This window comes from Megascapheus bottae, chromosome X (assembly GCF_031878675.1).
Source record: "Megascapheus bottae isolate mThoBot1 chromosome X, mThoBot2.hap1, whole genome shotgun sequence".
Taxonomy (NCBI): domain Eukaryota; kingdom Metazoa; phylum Chordata; class Mammalia; order Rodentia; family Geomyidae; genus Megascapheus; species Megascapheus bottae.
Window position 1 is genome coordinate 909,739 of NC_143547.1, and position 20,708 is coordinate 930,446.

The 20,708-nt window shown below is 40.5% G+C and overlaps 1 protein-coding gene across 5 annotated transcripts; it reads left to right on the plus strand.

The window, feature by feature from the left end:
* The first annotated feature begins 308 nt into the window (after window positions 1-308).
* Hccs (holocytochrome c synthase) lies at window positions 309-15,699 on the plus strand. 5 transcript variants are annotated; one of them, XM_090326290.1, is made up of 9 exons: window positions 310-453; window positions 580-757; window positions 837-911; window positions 990-1,125; window positions 4,164-4,315; window positions 8,498-8,646; window positions 9,201-9,320; window positions 13,375-13,461; window positions 14,584-15,699. In XM_090326290.1, exons 4-9 carry the CDS (start codon window positions 1,029-1,031, stop codon window positions 14,780-14,782), a joined length of 804 nt encoding a protein of 267 aa, XP_090182416.1. In that variant the 5' UTR covers window positions 310-453; window positions 580-757; window positions 837-911; window positions 990-1,028; the 3' UTR covers window positions 14,783-15,699. The 5 variants fall into 5 exon arrangements, with proteins under 5 accessions (XP_090182417.1, XP_090182416.1, XP_090182415.1 ...); XM_090326289.1 differs by having other exon boundaries at window positions 580-911; XM_090326288.1 differs by having other exon boundaries at window positions 580-868.
* The last annotated feature ends 5,009 nt before the right edge of the window (window positions 15,700-20,708 follow it).

Consider the following 20,708-nt stretch of genomic DNA (forward strand, 5'->3'; position numbering starts at 1 on the left):
TTACGATTCTGATGGGATAACATTTTAATAACTCCTTCGAAGTAACCCATCGACTACATAAAGTTACAGATAGGCGACAAGTCCCTAGAGGCGTTTATGGATCATCACATTGAACTGCTAGCCAGCTCTGGGCAAGTTGAAAAAGGCGCCTAGCCAGGAGGGGCGTGGCCAGAGACCAGGCCCCGCATTCACAGGCCTCCGTACGTAGGGGGCAGGACTGCTGTCCTTGATCGACAGAAGTCTCTCTTCTTCTGTTGGCGGTTCACCTCCCCGCGTCCGGAAGTCCCGCCTTCGGAAGAGGAAAGAGCGGCGCGCCGGCGTGCTGACCGACCCCGGCGTCAGCGGTGACCCAGTGTGAAGCGGCGGGCAGTGGCACGTCCCCGCCCTGCGGGCTACTATTGAAATCCAACTGTGGCGGTGCAGCCGTTGGGAGACGCCTGAGGCTGGAATTAGGTGCGGACGAGTGCGCTTGCTTAGGGCCGTGGGTGGGGGTTCGGGGACCGGGGGCTGGAGCCGGTTTGACGCGGCGGCCAAGGCTGACAGCACGTTGCCCTTGGCTGCCTTTTCCTCTCTTCTTAGTTTCGCTGTTGGCGCTACGGTATTCCGCGACTCCCAGCTCCTCACTAAGGCCCGCAGCTGGGTAGGGAGTCGGGGTCAGTGTGCTTTCCACTCCGTCAGCCGTGTGCCACTGCCGCTACTCCTGGGAACCACCGCCATCCGCCGGACTGCACCTGGTATCTGACCAGGTTCCTCCAAGGTCACCTCACTTCCTTTGCCGAGTCTTCACTTAGAGACGTACCTGAGTGCACAGCGGAGATCTTACCGTGTTTTCACAGGGGGCAGTGTGTTAAAGCTGTGTCTCGAGGAAGTGAGTTTGCCAGATTCCCAGGGGATGGAGAGGAAGGACAGAGGTCGGTCACGTTAAGAAAAATAAGGAACTAGTCCTAGTGTAAGCATCAGCATTAACCTGTCTCTTTGCTTTGCGGCAGCTGGAAATTGAAAATTGAAATCTCACACTGATTGCAACCATGGGTTCCTCAGTATCTACTCCTGTTCAGACCTCAAATACTCCAAATCAGCAGGCAGCATCACCACCTTCAGGATGTCCGATGCGTGAAGGGAAAGGTAATTTACTCTTTGTCTAAAAATTAAAACAATTCTTACAAGGAAGGAGAGGAAGAGGCAGTGTAGTTAGCCTGGGAAGGAGGTTAGATTTGTATGATGGCAAGCAAGTTACCTTCTCTAAGTTTCTGTCATTTATGAGATGAGGCTATAATATTTCAGAGTTTTCATGTTGAGAAAGTGCACGAAAGCATGGGTGTTTACTTTTGTATGGTAGGTTTCTTTTTTTTAAAAAAAAATAAGTAGTTGTACAAAGGGGTTTCAGTTCAACAAGTCAGATTATGAATAAAATGCATCTTGACTCACCCTTCCATTGTTCAATAGCGGTGAGAAGTGCCATCTTTCAACCTCCAAGGGAAGTTAGCCCATGTTACCATACATTTGTAGTTGTCGTAACTGAGAAGAAAGGGGACCTTTTGCATGTAGTAGGTGGAGACCAGAGATGATTTTACCTCCTACAGTGCACAGGACAGCACCCTTTCCCCCCCTTAACATAGAGTCATATGATTCTATATGTTAACAATGCCAAGGTTGAGAAACCTTAGGTCAACTCTAGTTATCCCTGAATAAACATAACTCTTGTTTCATTTGCAGTACTCAGCCATGTAAATAAATTTTACATATAAATGGAAATATGTCAAATATTTTCAACGTAAAAGTAGAATGAAAAATTTCTCCTTTTTTGTGTGTCAATACTTGGGCTAGAACTCAGGGCTAGGGCTTTCTCCTTTCCTTTTTTCCCCTCAAGGCTGGAGCTCTGTCTACCACTTGAGACAGAGCTCTACTTCCAGGTTTTTGCTGGTTAATTGGAAATAAAAGAGTCTCAGATTTTTTTTGCACGAGCTACCTTGGAGCTTCTATCTCAGATATTAGCCTCTTGAGCTGCTAGGATTAGAGGCATGAACCACTAGCTGCTGGCTTCTGTTTTTTTACTTTTTTAAATTGGTGTGCATTTGCCTTAAGATTGTTCATATTATGTTTGCCTTAACTTAGTAGGTTGTAGAGGCAGAAGCAATGTGGCATGCTGAGCGCCAGTGCTTTCAGGGCATAGCCCACTTTTATAGGCCATTGTCTGACTATTCTGTGTTACAAATTATTGGGTTTCATTCATTTGTTTCTGCATTGAGAGAGAATAGTGAAAAAAACACAATTCTTTGCCTGATACATTCTCATTTTCAGAATCCTATGTGGTAGGGGTTTTCCTCTATTATAATCTACATTATAATATCATATGTAATATGATGTATAATATATAATAGATGGTGATATAATAATATAATAGTACTACCTGTAACATAGCTAGTAAGTGTCAAAGCTGATGAAAATGGTATGACCTTGAACAAGGACAAGACCAGGGCTTTTTCACCATTTCTTCTTCCAGGAATTAAGTCACAGATCAGACAAAGCAGGTGCACTCCTACTCTGAGCATTTGTTCCCAGAGAGATTAGGGAATCTACATTCTGGTTTGATTTTACTTGCTATCCTTCAGAGCTGTCAGTCTGGATTACTTGCATTAGTAAAGAATCGGATATTTGTAGCAGATTAAAGGGGCTGTGGATTATATAATATGAAAAAATGTAATAGTCTTCTTCTTGATACTTAGCTGGGAGGGTAGTACCTTGAGTGGCAGAGAAATAAAGTACAGTAAGTCTGCCTTCACCCCTAAAGTGAGCTACATATGGTACTAGGGAATGTAGACAGGGGAGTAGAGGGCTAAGCAAAGAAGTGAAAGGACACTCACCTTTCAGTGAGAATGATACCTAGCATTCAACACAATCTGGAATTCTTGTTGCTGAGAAAAAGATTCAATTTCAGAGTTGTTATTGTTCTGGGCTGCAGCTCTCCAGGCCCTTGCTTACTCTCTTAATTCTTAATCTGGCTTCTCTGTCCCTATCCTAGCCTGAATCAGCTTCCCTGGTCCTTGGACAGTGATTACATTTCTCTGCCTGCTGCTCAGTTCATTCTGCTCAGGCTGTGTCCCTTTAGAAATACCACATGCTGAGCACTTGTGGCTCATGCCTGTAATTCTAGCTTCTCAGGAGGCTGAGCACTGAGGATTGTAATTTGAAGCCAGCCTGGGCAGGAAAGTCTGTAAGATTCTTTTTTTTTAATTTTTTTATTTTTTTATTGTAATTAATAAAAGGGTTACATGATATTTGCCAGATAGAAGGTGCATTAATTCACATACATTGATACCCTTTCACATGTCTTGGTACCCTTTACCCTCCCCCCCATCACCCCCTCCCCCCCGTCTTGGTTTTCCCCCCTTCCCTATCAAATTTCAAATAACTAAATACAAATAAATTCAATATATCAGATAACAAAGTGAGGTACTGTAACAATATGAGATACCCAAGGGACAGCAAAGGAGATGAGAGATAACATAGTACATTAAGGACAACAATCATTCGTTATATGGCTTTTGTTTCAATATCCTGGAGGTCCTTTCAATTAGCTTCATACTATATGGCCTTATGTATCAAGGTTTTGCTCTATTGCAGATCTCTGCTAGTAGAGCCCAAGGTTTCTACTGATTATGACAAATGAGGGAAACCATTGAGCCTAAGTTCCTTTGAGTCTGGCTTACTTCACTTAATAGGATTTTTTTCTAAGCCTTTCCATTTCCTAACAAATGGGTCGATGTCGTTTTTTCTGACAGCAGCATAGAATTCCATTGTGTACAAATACCACAACTTGTTGATCCACTCATCAACTGAGGGACATCTAGGTTGGAGAAGTCTGTAAGATTCTTTAAAAAATTTTATTTATTATTTTTTTATTATAAAGGTGATACACAGAGGGGATACAGTTACTTTAGCTATTATACATATGAAAATGGAACCAGAGAAATAGGGGATAAGGGAAAATAATGAAAGAAATGACATTGATCAAGATGCATTGAATTCATAAGCTGCCTTGCTGAATTGAATCCACAACTTGAAGACAGTAACAAAATAAAGGGTGGGGAAGAACTTTAGATCTTTAGGACTCAGTTAATGTCACACCATAGAGATGGCACTGTTTTAAATGATGATTTTAGGCTGCCCAATGAAAGAAGCAACATCTGATTCAAGCTGTGAGAGCAAAGCACACACTGTGCCTGCCCACCAAGAACGTGCCTATGAGTATGTGGAGTGTCCTGTCACTGGCGCTGGAGCTAAGAATAAGGAGAACCTGGATCCTTCAAATCTGGTAATGTACACTTACCCTTCTTCCTGGGGTGTTTTATGCAGAATTCTTCCATAGACTTCTAAGACAAACTGTAGATTGCAAGGATCGATTCTGCTTTCTTTGAAAATAAAGAAGTTTGCTATTTTATCCATAGTGGGAGTCTAGACTGTGACCAAGTACAGTTTTGCAAGAGTACCTGGAAAAGAATAAAGAAAACAGAGCCAGAGTAGTTTTATAGGAATAGGCTCTGCCAAAAATATTTACTGTGTGAGAGCTATTGGATGGCAGCAGAAAATTCCTCAAGAAATATAGCTAGGGGTTGTAAAGCATTTTATTATTAGTTATCCTTGGAGGTTTGGTACAAGTGTGGTGCTTCTTTGGGCACAATTAGGAACCAACTTTGACCTGTACAATAAAAAATTATTTTTTTGCCAGTCTTGAGGCTTGAACTCAGGGCCTGGGTACTGTTCTTGGGCTTTCTCAAGGCTAGTGCTCTGCTACTTGAGCTACAGCACCACTTCCAGCTTTTTTCTATGTATGTGGTACCAAGGAATCGAACCCTGGTCTTTGTACATGCTAGGCAAGCACTCTACCACTAGGCCAAACTCCTGGCCCAAATACATTCTTAAAAAGAGTCTTTACAGACTTTTCTGACCAGGCTGGCTTCAAATCGCAATCTTCAGAACTCAGCCTCCTGAGATGCTAGGATTACAGAAAATTACTAGAGTTGTGTAGTGTCATGTGGCTGCCAGCAATTTAGTACCATCAAGAAATGACTGTAAAGCCGGGAGTTTGGCCTAGTGGTTAAAGTGCTTGCCTAGCATGCATGAAGACCCAGGTTCGATTCCTTGGTACCACATATAGAAAAAAGCCGGAAGTGGTGCTGAGGCTCAAGTGGTAGAGCTCTAGCCTTGAGAAAGTCCAAGGACAGTACTCAAACCCTGAGCTAAAGCCCAGGACTGGCAAAAAAAAAAGAAATGACTGTAAGGTAGCAGTTTTATGATAGACAGCAAAAGGAATTGTGGTTTCATTTTACTGAGCAGATAGGCCTGGGTATGTAAAGAACCACAGGGTTCTTATTGACAGAAGTTTTAGTGGACTAGGCAACATTTGAAGGTCCTGAAAATATTTCTCCTAGAGAAGAAAAGATGTGGTGAGTAGAGCTATGCTCCACTGGCTAAATCTGGCCCAGTGCCTGTTTTTGGAAATAGAAGTGTGTTGGCATACAACCATACCTGTTCCTTTACATATTATTTTTGCTTTCACACTTTAGGAAAAGTAGTACAGGATTTGAGTCACATGAGACCAGGGGTACTGCAAACCATATTCCCAAGACAAACTGCAGACTACTAAGATTCTTCTATCCCTTAAAAATAAAAGAATATTTCCTATCTGGTTCTTGACAGGAACCATTTGCCATTGATTGCCAAGCCAGATATTTAAAGGCATGTGTGAAAGGCAAGCTTGGTGCAGTGCAAACTTGGTGCAGTGGGTTGAGGCTACATTACTATCTTCTGTAAGGCAGTAGAGAATGAAACTTAGTGGAATGTGCCTCAGCATGGAATGGGCTCATGACCTGTCTGGTGGAAGCATTTAGTTAGTAAATATTTAGAGTACCCACAAAATGCTGGGAACTTTCTAGGTTAAAAATCTGAGAAATGGGGATAAAACTTGAGAAGGGGTAACAATGTGTGAGAAGTAATGCATCTCCTATTTGGCGAATGTAACTATAACCCCTCTGTACATTACAATAAAGAAAAATCACAGGGCTGGGAGTTTGTGCATGCTAGGCAAGCATTTTACCACTAGGCCAAAGACCAGGTTCGATTCCTTGGTACAACATAGAGAAAAGCCCGAATTGGTGCTGATGCTCAAGTAGTAGAGTTATAGCTTTGAGAAAACCCAAGGATAGTGCTCAGGCCCTGAGCTCAAGCCCAGGACGGGCAAAAAAAAATCACAAAGATGCATAAGGCACACCTTTTGCTCTCCAGTAGTTCATATTCAAAGTGATGAGAGATTAGAAGAGAAGCAACTGTAATTTGGTATGGTTAGTTATAGGGGATAGCGCAATATTATTTGAAAAAGATTAATACCCAGATTTCAAGACTAGGGAAGTTGTTTTCAAACCTATGATGACCTTGTCATGCTATAAGGAAACTGCTATATGAAAGAAGTTGACTGAGCTGAGGGTTTCTTACCCTTGGGGATAGTGACATTTAGGGCTTGATGATTCCTTAGTGTAGGGGCTGTCCTTACATTGGAGAACATATACCAGCATCCATGGCTTCTATCTACTAGATGCCAAGAGAACCTTCTTTTTTCAGCTGTGATAGCCAGACCATCACTAGACATTGCCAAGAGGCCCAGGAGACCATTGGTTTAGATTAGTTTGGTGACCACATGCAGATGTGGAGAACATCTGGCCTAAGCGCCATATATCTGCAAAGTCATTTGGTTCAAGGTGAGGCAGATATGTCTGCTTTTTGTCAGCTGCCTGTTGCCATCTACCTATATTAATAATTTTGTATGGCCCATTAATGATGCTATAAAAATCTATATGGCTCTTGGCAGCAAAAAAGGTTCTCTACCACTGGCCTAGTGGTTCAGAACAGTCAGACTCTTTTCTTTTTTCTAATTGTGGGGCTTGAATTCAAGGGCCTGGGGAACTGTCTCTGAGCTCTTTGCTCAAGGCTAGCACTCTACTACATTGAGCCAGGACACCAGTTTTGTTTTCTGGTGGTTCATTGGAGGTAAGTGACTCATAGACTTTTTCCCCAGGCTGGCTTTGAACCACAATCCTCAGATCTCAGCCTCCTGAGTAACTAGGATTACAAGTGTGAGCCACCAACACTTGACTTAGACAGATTTGCATACTGAGGACCATTGCATGTAATGAGAATATTAATAACAGCTAACTTTTTTCCAGTCATTTCTGTAGTATTTGAGCTAAGCATTATATGTTCTCTTTTAATTATAACAACTCTATATTGTCAGTATTTTTAGTGTTCTCATTTTTTTGCCAGTCTTGGGCCTTGAACTCAGGGCCTGAGCACTGTCCTTGGGCTTTTTCATCAAGGCTCTGCCACTTAAGCCACAGCACCACTTCTGGCTTTTTTCTGTGTATGTGGTACCGAGGAATCAAAACCAGGTCTTCATGCACACTAGGCAAGCACTCTACCACTAGGCCAAACTCCTGACCTTAGTGTTCTCATTTTAAGAGCTAAAGATAGTGGAATTGAGTGAGCAATTTCTCCCACATGATTCAGCTAGGAAGTGGCATTGCTAAAGCTAAATACCATCACCTTAAATGAACTGTGATGACAATGGAGGTAATCAGTGCAGTGCTACCTCTCATAGCTATCCTACTGTCATTTTAGCCAGGGACCATGTTGTGATGGAGACTTTTAATTATCATGTGTATCTGTAGGAAAATTTCGTATGTCTACTGGAAAAATAAGTTCTAGGCCCATTGTTCTCAACTCGGGATGCTTTCCCTAATTGGAGGTGTAGTTATTTTTGTTTTTCACAACTGTAGAGGAGAAGTATTACTGCAGAGAGAAGTCAGGGATGATGTTAAATATCTTACAATACTCTGCTTGACCATGCAACCAAAAATTAGCCTGCTTGGAAGTCATTTGGAGCCAAAGATAAGAGATCTCAGCCTAGGCTAAGGTGTGAGCAGAATGCTAACTCCTGTCTGAAAGAGGTTCTCCCTCACCTGCAGATTGGGCTTTGTTGAAATACAACCTATGTGTTGTAACAGGTCAAAGGAGTGAAACATAAACAGGATCTCAAGAGACTGTTTCTAAAGAAAATAACACTATACAGACAGTCTGGGACTTTTCTTCAAAAGAAGGAAGTCATTTTAGAGAAGCCTATCATTAAAAGAAATACCCACAGATCAGATTAGTTTGTGTTTTTTTCCTTGATGGCATTGCTTCTTAATTTGTTCAAAGACGAAAGACTAAAAATTTAACCACAATGTCTATTCATCATCCATGAGAACTTCAACAATGAGAAATAGCAACTTCAGTATTCTGACTCTTCAAAAACTGCAAGGTTTGAAATTTTGATGTCACTGATTTAATGGGAATTTGTGCTGTGCATGTGATACATTGCTTTCTAGTAAGTACTTAATGATACTGTTTGGTTTTACTTATGTTAGTAGCATTTTCCAACAAACATATCCACTGACTAATTTAGATGCCACCACCTAATCAAATGCCAGCCCCAGATCAGCCATTTGCATTGTCTACTGTCAGAGAGGAGTCATCCATTCCAAGAGCAGATTCAGAAAAAAAGTGGGTTTATCCTTCTGAACAGATGTTCTGGAATGCAATGCTACGCAAAGGGTAAGTGAGTGAGCATATTATTTAGAACAAAAAGTTGCTTGTTAACTTTATCTAAGAGCTCAAAGAAGTTTTTATCTCCAAACATAACAGTAATTTTTAATGAATTAATGAGCTTAAAAAAGAAGCAACTGAATTATGAGAATGTAAGTCCAAGGTAGTGCTCATGGTCAGGGTTTTCCAAAAAAGCAGCAACCAGGAGAATGGATAAGTATGTGTAGGGTAGGGAGGATAGAAAAGGATTGATTGGCTGATTGAGATTGGTTGGCTTATTGTCTTTAAGTAGATGTGCAAGAGTTTCAATTTAGCATGCCAGTTCATGAGTACCAAGGTTCCCTTTAATCTTTGATACTAGTGCATATTTAGTAGCTTTGGATTTATAGTATAACTGAAGAATCATGTGTAAATCTTAACAATGAGTCTTAAATCCATTAAATTCAGGGTAAAAGGACATTCTTAAGTTTTTCCTAATAAACAATAATAATCATCTTTTGAATATGGATTAACCTTTTGGCATTATCAGTGGTGAAAACATTTTACCAAATGTTCTTTATTAGGTGGAGATGGAAGGATGAGGATATTAGTCAGAAAGATATGTACAATATCATTAAGATTCATAATCAGAATAACGAGCAGGCTTGGAAGGAAATTTTGAAGTGGGAAGCTCTTCACGCTCAGTAAGTATATTGGGTGCCTTAACAGTTTTTCTTCCAGCATCTTTTAAAATTTCATATCAGCTATCTAGAGTGTTAACATTTTATTCAGATATTTTCTTACTCATTTTGTATAGCAATCACATTCCTTTGTTGAAAGATTCCTTCTCTACTCATGTACAAAACAGAATGGTTTTGATTAGGCTTGTTGACTTGGGAGTCTAGAATGTAGACTGAAAGAGCAGATATGGCTTGTCTCTCTGCATTTTAATGTCCAGCACTTCAGCTACCAAGGTAGTAATCGAGGTTGGCTTCATTAGCCATGGGTAGAGTTCTCTGAAGGTGTGGGCATTTACTTACCTGACAAGCTGGGCTGGCCAAGACTCCTGTTCATGACCTCTAAATATGGCTGTTTCAGCTTTGTCATATCATGATGACTAGGTTCTAGAGTCTCAAAAAGCCCCAGGCAGAAGTTATCTCACTTTTTCTGATTTAGAGCCACAGCCTCTTGAGTAAGCTAATGTTTAAGGGGTTGGAAACTCTACCTCTCAATGGGAGAGGGATGGCCATTCACTGAAAGCAGTGCATATTGAACGGTAGATACTAGAATACCACCTGTCCCAGAAAAGTTAGAGGGAAAAGATTTTTTTTCATTCAACTAGGACCAACCTTAAAGAGATATTTTAGCATGGACTCTTTTTCTAGCGCATTTGTGTTTGTTTCTACAGATGGGATCTCACTCTATAGAGAGTGATTTTCAACATCACATGGAATGTTTGTCCCAACTCTTCTGGGCCTACCCCCAAAGAGACTGACTCCGCCAGGCCTGTCCTGAGTGGGTCTCCAACTTGACATGTTTTTTGAAGTGATGCTTCTGCAGCTGCTGCTGCCCGCTCCTGCAGCTATGAGAACCAACTAGGGCAGGCTTGTCTGCACAAACTAGCAAGTCATAGTATAATCTTTTTTACATTTCAACTTCATCCTTTTTTGACTAAAAAAAACATTTATTTGATATTCTAGAAAAAAAATTTATCTTTGTTTTTATTAGTTACACTCTGTACTTTATCAATAGCATTTTTTTGGATGTCACTGGCTGGTTCTTAGGCCCAATGGGCGCAAGTGAGAGGAGAATGACACTGCCACAACAATCCTTGTCATTGGCCTGGAGTAGTCACCTTCCCGGCTTGATACTGAGGGAGCCACAAGAGTTCACAGTGACTTAGCTTGAAAGTAATTAAAGGCATGTGCCCATCTACTTGTGGGAATACAAGATACAGATAAGACACTAAAGAAAACTTCCTTAGTCACTTTTCAACAAAATTAGATAAGGCTTCAAAAATTAAAGATTAAAGTCTCTAGGAGAAACTGTGTTTGCATCAAGTTTATTTCGTTGTCTGAGATTCATTTTTTTTTTGGTCGGTCATGGAGCTTGAACGCTGGACCTGGGTGCCATCCTTGAGCCTTTCAGCTCAAAGTTAGTGCTCTACCACTTGGAACCACAGCACCACTTCCGGTTTTCTGGTGGTTCGTGCCACGGCTGGCTTTGAACTGTGATGTCTGTGACTCTCAAGAAGAGATACTAAAATACAAGATTTTTTTCTTCATTTTTGTTTGTTTTCTTTTTATCTTTTTTGTTCATTTATCTGTCTTTGGGAGGGATAAAGGGTGAGCAACTGCAGCCACAGTATTCACTAGACACTGTAGAAAACGAACTGTATAGCTTATGGGTAGGGATGGGAGGAAAAAACTGGGAGAGTAAGAAAACTGGGAGAGTAAGGAAAGGGGTGGCATTGTCCAAAAAAAGTTCTCACCTAACTTATGTAGCTGTCACTCTCTGTACATCACCTTTACAACAACAATAAAAATATTTTTTAAGAAGAGATATTAAGGAGAAGTCAGTATCTCCTGTGGTCTTCAAGGAGAGTTCCATTACTCCATTTTTTTCCTTGCACTTCATTAGTCAAGCCTGTATTATCTAGGAGAGCAGCTAAAAAGATAGGTACGCTTGTATCTATACTGACCCCCTCTCCCCACTATTCAGTTGAGGAAACAGCTTTGTTCCTGTCATGTAGTGGACAATGATTCTTGTGGATACTACTGTACTCCACTTTCAGCAGGGGACTCACCATCCCCTTAGCAGTTTCTCAGTTGAGGTCTGTGAGCAGAGGAAGTAGATTCTCTAGGACCTTCAGTTTATGTGTAGTCATTTACTTAAGGAATAGAGATCCATCCATCATTTTCCTTTCTCCATAAAGGCTGCTAATTGGTTTGAAATGAATCAAGAGTATATAGTTATCCCATAATAAGTAAGGGGGTCCAGGACCTCCAAAGATACCAAAATTCACAAGTATTTAGATCCATTCTATAAAATGGCTTAGTATTTGCATATAATTTATACATATCTTCCTATATGTTTTAATAATACCTAAGGTAATGTCTGTGCTATGTAAATAGTTGTTACGCTATATTATTTAAGAGAACAGTGACAAGAAATAGTTTATACATGCTGACTACAGACTCAGGCTTTTTTAAAAATTATCTGTCTGTAGTTGATTGAATCTGCCAGTATAGTGCTCATACAGAGGACCATTGTTTATCTAAAAATTCCCCCATTTTTTCTTATAGGTCATGGGGCTTGAACTTGGCCTGGGTGCTGTCCCTGAGCAGTTCAGCTCAAGGCTACCACCCTACTCCTTGAGCCACAGCCCCCTTCCCCTTTTCTAGTGATTAATTGGAGATAAGAGTTTTATGGCCTTTAGTAGTAGGGCTGACTTTGAACCGGGATCCTCAGATCTAAGCCCCCTGAGTAGCTAGGATTACATGCATGAGTACCACACCTTGCGCTTCTTTATGTAAAAGAGAAGCAAGATACACAGTAAAATCAGCTTAACTTATTCACAGACTATTACAAGTGGTTATGTCCAAGCAGAGTCAAAAATATTTTTAAGAAAATCAAAAGAAGTTTCAAAATTTTATGTTCGCCTATATGCATTACATAGCATAGTTCATTCAGAGAAGCCTCAACCAGTTCCATATTATCCTCAGATGGGTTCAGATCATTGTGTTGTCTGCTGAGTGTTTGCCTGCCTTAATTTTGGGAAGATTTGCTTTCCCAAAAGCAAATGGTACCAAAAAAAGCAAGGTAAAAGTTGTGATGTTCTATCCAAGACAATAAGAATATGTTTGTGCTTAATTTATGTGATATAGTGATACTTTTAGATTTATTGAAAGGCAGCATGTCTTTAGCAGAAATTGTTTTCCTATAGGAAGAAAGTGTCAAACTTCTGTAGTATTCAAGAGTATGAAACAAGATTTAACTTTTGGTGAGCAGCAGTATAAATGTGTAAAACAGTAAATTTTGTGATAATATAGCCAGCTTCATGTGATTTTACATTTTGGATGCTCGAATTTTATGTATGGTATAAGTAAATTTAAGAATTTTTTTGAGTGCTGAACTCTGTGCATTCTGAGCATTCTTGTGTTTTTCTCTGTAGTGGTCTTTTTGGAACCATATATTCATAGATACCAGATGTCTGTAGACATCTTGTTTGTTTTACCTTAAGATGTGTCTACACACAGGCACCAAGTGGAAAGGCTCCAGGTCCCAACTCTTGCCAAGGAGCTGGTCAAGTATTTGCAGGAAGTGAGTTTCCTGTTCAGAGTGAGAGGTACCCAGGTCACAAGGAAAGAAAATTTTTTTTTGTTTTTGCTTTTGGGTATTTTTGCCAGTCCTAGGGCTTGAACTCAGGGCCTGAGCACTGTCCTTGGGCTTTCTCAAGGATAGTGCTGCTCTACCACTTGAACTACAGCCCCACTTTCAGCTTTTTTCTATGTATGTGGTACCAAGGAATTGAACCCGGCTCTTCGTGTATGGTAGGCAATCACTAGGCCAAACTCATGGCCCTGGAAAGAAAAAATATGTTAACAAAATAGGACCAGTTTCCTTGAATTGTCTTTGGAATTGCTATTTAAAAAATAAATGTGATGTGAAATACAGACAGAAAAATGTATTACTAAAAAACTAGAGTATCATCTTTGTCAAACAGAAGAAGCTATTTTAATTTATTTTATTTTCTAGTGAGTGTCCTTGTGGACCATCATTGGTCCGATTTGGAGGTAAAGCAAGAGAGTATTCTCCAAGAGCAAGAATTCGTTCCTGGATGGGGTATGTGTCAGTGTGGAAATGGTATTTTACATTCATCAGGTTGTAGATAACTTTTTAAAAAAAGATTTAGTAGGGATTGATTTGTGTAAAAGATTAAAGTAGGGAGAAAGAAAGAAACACATCTTTCTCCTTAAGCAGATACAGACCCAAAATGGCAGCTATTACATGCTGCCTTTATTCTTTCTGAGCTGAGGGCATACACATGTTTGGGATGCCTAGCAATTCCTAACCATTAGACAAAATAATTCTGAGTGGCCGACATGGATGTTATTTTTCTTTAATTCTTTTCTAGGCCTACCTAGATAATAGGTGGGCTTTGTGGCTTTGTTTTTCAGATAATCTCTTCTATTTATGGGCAACTTTCTTTTGCCACCAAAACCCAAGTCCAAGAATGACGGTGTCATCTTCTAAAAGTTGGTGTCTAGTTCTAGATTTCTCCCTCTCCTTGAGTTTTTGATCATCGGTGGGCAATTAGGGTGTAGTGGCTAGCTTCCTTTTTAATTCTCCAAGAATGAAATTGAGCTCTTTTCTCAATTCTGTGATCCATTCTTCTTTTTTTCTCTGTCATGGAGCTTGAACTCTAGGCCTGGGCACTGTCCCTGAGCTCTTCAGCTCAAGGCTACTGCCCTACCCTTGAGCTACAGTGCCATTTCTGTGTTTCTAGTGGTTAACTGGAGATAAGAATCTTAAGGACTTTAGTGCCTGCACTGGCTTTGAACCGTGACCTTCAGATCTCAGTAGCTAGGATTACAGGCGTCAGCCACTGCACCCGCCAGCAACTGTACCTGGCAGTGGATCCATTCTTGTGATCCTCCTTTGGACTTTGGTTCAATTCATTGAGGGTTCCTCCCTTTCTCTTCCAGTATAATCTGAATATGCTTGAATTTCTGCAACTTTTTAGTCTGGACTGTGTTTTTCCCCCCTATGGTCCTATCACAGCTTTCCAATGCCATATTCCATTCCCACTGTAGCCTGGGATTCTCTGAGTCTCATATCCCCAATTAGACGTTTGGTGCTAAGAGCTAGCATGTGATGCTTGTCACTTTTCTCATTGTTTAAAGAGGGACTGAGTGGATAGCCAATGTTTTAACACTTTATTACATGCTGGTACTTTTGTTCCAGGTATGAATTGCCTTTTGACAGGCATGATTGGATCATCAACCGTTGTGGGACGGAAGTTAGATATGTGATTGATTACTACGATGGAGGCGAGGTCAACAAGGACTACCAGTTTACAGTTCTAGATGTTCGTCCCGCTTTTGATTCATTCTCGGCAGTATGGGATAGAATGAAGGTTGCTTGGTGGCGCTGGACTTCATAACCAATTGGTTTATGATGAAAAAAAGTTGAGTTTTTTTCAGAGAGATGCATTATTTTCCCCAAACTGAATTGCAATCCTGAGTCACAGGATTTTTAGTGGTAATCATACCTGATCTTCCACTTACTAAAGGATGCTATTTTCCATTCATTTGTGAGTCACTTTTGCCTTGCAGTTTATAAGCAGATCATTTTAAGTTTTCTTCCCACTTTAAATGAGAAGCAGTCCCTTTGGTTTTTTCTTTGTGGTATTTCCTGTGTATTTTATTGAGAAAAGTGACTTTTACAAAGTCGATGACCACTGCTTTTAGTTTACTATGAGGCAGTGATACATGTGCTTCAGAACATTAAGTTTCTCTTTAATTTTGGTGGTTCTAAAATGTAATTGATTCCCCAGAAGAGCTCACCTTGTCCTTGGCATTTGGCACATTATCCCAACTTTTGAGTCCCATCCACACCTGCAGACTTCCTCCCAGTTGACCTAATCCAAACATTCAAAGCTCAGCTTTTATAATGACAGTGATGGTTCCCTTCTCTAACACATGGTTATATTTGGCTGTTAAATTCACAACAGTATTTTCCTCAGAGGTAGAATGTTTGCATCAATTCATTGTTCACTTATTTTATATGTTAAGAAGGCTCTGGGTTTGCTGTTGAAATTCCTTATATCAGTAATTCATAAACTGCTTGGTCTCAGCATGTTACAGATTCCTGTTGTTTCTTGAAAGTTATCAGTGATAAATCTTTTCATTTATCCTGAATACTGTCATCTTAAATGAGTGGAAGGAGTTGGCAGTCTTTGTGTGATTAGTTTGGTATGGATTTTTGGTTGTATCAGTTTTATGTGATGTTTAAGAAAACCCAACAATCTTAAACTCTACATGTTAAAGTATTTGTATATTTTTAAATAAAGCTGCTAGTTGACACGTTTTGAAAAGTTTTTCAGAGTAAGGGTCACTTTTTTTCACATGTGTCGTCTTTACAAAAGTAATGTTAGTCTCCGAACTTGAGCCAGCCCTTTTCTCAGTGTGTTAGTCACACATTTTTAAACTGTATAGGAAAATAACTAAAAGTACTAGAAGATGATGCCTGAAACTTTTTAGAACAGAGTCAGCAGGTGGCTGTGGGTGAAAGCCTGGGACAAGGCTAGGTATAAGTGCTGAGACAGTGTTTACAGTTCAACTATCCTTTGGCTGTACTTTCTCAAGAACAATCTACAAGGTTAACATTAGGCCCTATTCCTGATTGGGTCAATTTTAAGAATTACCAGGTATTGGGTCCTTGGCCATGTTATTTAAAATTACTAAAGGGGAAATTTTAAAATAAATGAATACAAGGTGACATTTGGTTGGTAGTGTGCTAACCTAATGTAACCATTTGGCTGAAATAAAGATTATTATTAAACTCTTAGCCTTCCTAATCTAAACTACTAGTGTAAATGCAGAAACTAAATAGGAATTGTTAAGGGAGGGTTTTAAAGGAGAATAAAAAATATCACAAAGTTGGGAAGCATTGGAAAAACATTGCCCAAATCTAGAATACTTTTTGGGTCACTGCTTTGTAGTTGTTTCTTAAATGTACTGTTAAAAAAAGAATTGAAATCATAGCTACTGTACCATGGATATGGTTCATGTTAGCAGGAGGAGGTAGTGTTACCCAGAAAAGCATGTGGCCTTGGCACATGCTGGATGTTTATGTGCATTCACTTAAAATCTTACATGAAATCATAAAATGATTACTTGTTCTAGCTGGATTTTTTTTACGTGTATGTTTCAAAATTGTTCAGAGTTGTACATTATGTAGCTTTTGGGGGGGATTTTGTTACTTTCCCTTGAAGCTCTCTCCCTGTTGTGCTTTTTGCTCTGTTGTGCTTCTCAAACTTATGTGTAGATCAGAGTCCCCTGGAAACCTTGTTAAAACACAGATGGCTGGGCACCAACCCAGAGTGTTTCTTATCCTGTAGGGCAAGGGTAACTGAGAATTCACCTTCCTAATGAGCTCCCAGGAGATGTTCATGCTGCTGGTTGGGGATGGTTTAACCCTTTTCTCTGGCATCCTTCAGGCATTTGAGCTTCCACACACCCCCACTTTTGTAGTTGTGTTTACAGTTGCTACATATACACATAGCCATGGGTCAAGTAGGAGATATGAGAGCAAATTTAATAGAAATTAGATACTACTTTTGTAGTTTTGCTTATTCACTATTTCTTAAAGACACCCTGCTGCCTGCAATTCTGAACATTGCATTATTTTACCATGTTTTTCTTTTCTCTTTTGTTGTTGGATTTTTTTGTGTGCATGCCTGTATTGGGGCTTGAATATAAGGGCATTGGGCTTTGTCTTGACTTTTTCCACTTAAAGCTAGCACTCTACCACTTGAGCCATACCTTCACATCCCACTTTTTTTTTGCTGGTGAATATGGAGATAAGGATCTTATGAAGTGTTCTTTCTCAACTGGCTTTGAACCATAATCTTCAGATCTCACCCTCCTGAGTAGCTAGGGTTGCAAGTGTGAACCATCACCAAAATTTGTGCCTTGCAAAGTTCATTTCCCATAACTTGTAGATGGCGGTGGAACAGAATGACAGTGGGGGTAAAGTCAGTGGTCCTCCAGATTGACTCCCAGGAATCCCTGTTGTCCTATGGACTTGCTACTCTGTGTGTGTACTGTGCTGTAGAGAAGAAAATGCTTTGAGGGTGGCTACTCCCTTGAATAGATGAGATATTCTGTGTTAGTGTAATACTTGACCTTTGCTCACTGTGTTAATTTGCCAGGGTGACCATAACCAAATGGCACAGATGTTCTCTCACAGTTTTGGAGATCAGAAGTCTAAAGGTGTCAGCAGAGTCATGCTCCCCCTGTGTCTCAGTCATAAATTTCTATTAGCTTCCAGTAATTCTGTGGTTTTGTGGCAGGAGAATGCTAATGTACACTCCAATTTCCTCTGTAGCAGGACCCCAGTTTTACTGGAATAAGGTCTTATTGAACTCAGCTTGATCATATGCAAAGATCCTATCTTCAAATAAAATCATGAGGGATTTTTAACACCTTGTGGGGGGCAACACAATTCAACTCATAATACTTGCACAGAATGACAAGGACTTATCTATAGAAGCCAACACCATTACATCGTTTTTTTTTTTTTTCAAAAAAGCAAGGGATTTATTGAAGCCTGATGGGAGAGAAGCCATGCTCAAATGAGTCTCTTGATTGGTAGTGAGGAATTGGAATAGTGAAGGGAATTGGTTTGGTTGTAATGAGTCTTAAATTAGTCTGTACTTAGTTTTCCTGGAACTGGTGGATCATTTTTTTTGTGGGTCATGGGGCTTGTACTGGGCCTGGGCACTGTCCCTGAGCTCTTCAGCTCAAGGCTATTGCCGTACCCTATCGCCAAGCCCCACTTCCCATTTTCTCGAGGTTAATTGTAGATAAGAATCTCAGGTCCTTTGGTGCCTGGGCTGGTTTTGAATCTTGATCCTCAGACCTCAGCCTCCTGAGTAGCTAGGACTATAGGCATGAGTCACCTCGTCTGTGTAACAAAAGGTTTCTGTTGGGTTTTTTGCCAGCCCAGGTGCTTGAACTCAGGGTCTGGGCATTGTCTTTAAGCACTTTTTGCTCAAGACTAACACTGCCATTTGAGCCACAATACCACTTCTGGCTTTTTTGTGTCTGTGGTACCTAGGAATTGAACCTAGTGCCTTGTGCATGCTAGGCAAGCACTCTACCACTAGGCCACACTCCCAGCCTTGAGTGGATCCTTCTTATCTGCCCTTCAACCACTGATATCTTAGTCTTGTTCTAACCTAGGTCTGCAAGTCTCCTACTTGGCTTTCTCAGGTTCAAGGCTTTCAAGGTCATTTTAGGTTAACTCCTAGGATTTTTTTATCTCTGTCTTAGAAAACAGGAACATCTGTTAGGAGCAAGGAGCTGCCCTTTTATGGCTTGGTTTTAACATTGCATTTTGATCTTGAACTAGACAAGTGTCTTAGTGTTAAGGTTGCTGTAACCAAACACCACTGACTGGGGACTAGGCAGCATTTTCTCCCAGTTCTGGAGGCCAATTGTCTTAGATAAAAGCTGGACAGCTTAGCTATCCACTGACGGCCCTGTCCTGTAGATGGTGCTTCTCAGAGAAAACATAAGTCTAGAATCTCCTATCAGGGCATTAATTCTACTCTTCCATCATGACTTTACCACCTCCTAAAACAATCACCATAGGGGTTGTGAATTTTGAGAAGACACACATACTTGGATAATATCAGCAAGAGAGTCATATAGTAGTTCATGCCAAAGCAATAAAATTTAATCTGATGATAGAAACAAACGAAGCATATGGAAGGATAGAGGACTAGGTTTTGCCTATCAGACATATACACACTCAGATAAGAGCAATACATATTTTCAGATGAGAAAGAGCCTTGTGGAAGAATAAGGAATCTGAGTTCTGATTCTCGTTGCCATTAGCTTATGAAATTGTTCCAGACCAAGGCCCTCCTTGCTAAAGATTTCTTGCCTTGATGAGAAAGGACTACCTGGTCTAAAATTGGGTCCTTCTTATACAATAAATCCAGTGAAAATGACAATGACAGAGGATTCCCCTTGTAGAAAAAATTAAAAATTTCAGGACCAGAGAATTCAAACAAGCATGATCCTCTGTGACCTGTTATGAAGCTGCCCTGATTGCAAATATAACACCCCTGATTTCTGCCCAGTTCTTCAGCTGTTCAGTCTACTTCTAGAAGCGCTTTGCAATTGAAATATTTTATGCCATAATACAGGCAGCATTTTGTGCTGTCATGGGCATGTCTCACTTTTCAGGAGAGATGTCTTGGTGGATGTATGCATGAGTTTGTTAAGTCATTTGTTCAATAACTTGTGCTTTGCCTACCAGGTGCTACGCATTAGGGCACTTGCTGGATTTGTAGGCAGCATCAGTTGCTGTTTTTTATAATATTCTTTTCTTGGCTGAGACATCCTTGAAGCCAGATCTCCACTTGTCTTATCATTCAAAACCCATTTCGCCGCTCTGGGCTGAGCAGCCTGTGAGATCCTGATTTCTCTTTTTGAAGGGAGGGTAATCAGGACAGAAAACTAGCTCCAATGCTTAGCCACATGCCATTTAAAGTTACAATTCAGCCAGGTACTGGTGGCTTATGTTTGTACTCCTAGGTACTGAGGAGGCTGAGATCTAAGGATCCCAATGTGAGGCCAGTCAGGAAAGTCTGAGACTTAGCTCTAGTTAGTCACAGAAAAAAAAAAAAAACAAACAAGGGCCGGGAGTTTGGCCTAGCAGTTAAAGTGCTTGCCTAGCATGCATGAAGACTCGGGTTCGATTCCTCTGTACCACATACATAGAAAAAAGCCGGAAGTGGTGCTGAGGCTCAAGTGGTAGAGCTCTAGTCTTGAGAAAGTCCAAGAGCAGTGCTCAGGCCCTGAGCTCAAGCCCAGGACTGGCAAAACAAAAGAAAAAAAAACAAGTGGTTCTGTGGCTCAAGTGATCGAGTACTAGCTTTGAGCAAAAGGAGTTAGAGGACAATACCCAGGTCCAGAGTTCAAGCCCTAGGACTGGAAGAAGAAAGTTACATCTGAATTGATTCTATGTGTTCAGTCCATCTGTGCTGAAAGAGTGAGAAAAACAAATGGTGTCAGGGGACGGCTGGAGCAGTACTTTGTTTTCCTATTTTTTTTTCTCCTTGTCTATTCTAAAGCTAAATACTTTCCATACCTTTTGAGAGTCAACTCCTGGCTCAGGTTTGGAAATTTCTTTCACTGGAGAATGTAGGAAGGTTTCTCTCAGCTTTCCAATTTTTGCCCTATGAGATCAACTCATGAAAAGCACCTTGAAGGTATCTCCCAAAAAGGAGGGCCTCACAAAATGAACATTTTTTAACAAGGATTTATGTTAATAGAAGTGTTACAAGAGGGAAA

Coding starts and splice junctions, on each gene's coding strand:
- Hccs (XM_090326291.1), top strand. CDS start 1,029: ATGGGTTCCTCAGTATCTACTCCTGTTCAGACCTCAAATACTCCAAAT. Junction 1,126..4,163: donor TCCGATGCGTGAAGGGAAAG/GTAATTTACTCT, acceptor TGATGATTTTAG/GCTGCCCAATGAAAGAAGCA. Junction 8,647..9,200: donor AATGCAATGCTACGCAAAGG/GTAAGTGAGTGA, acceptor GTTCTTTATTAG/GTGGAGATGGAAGGATGAGG.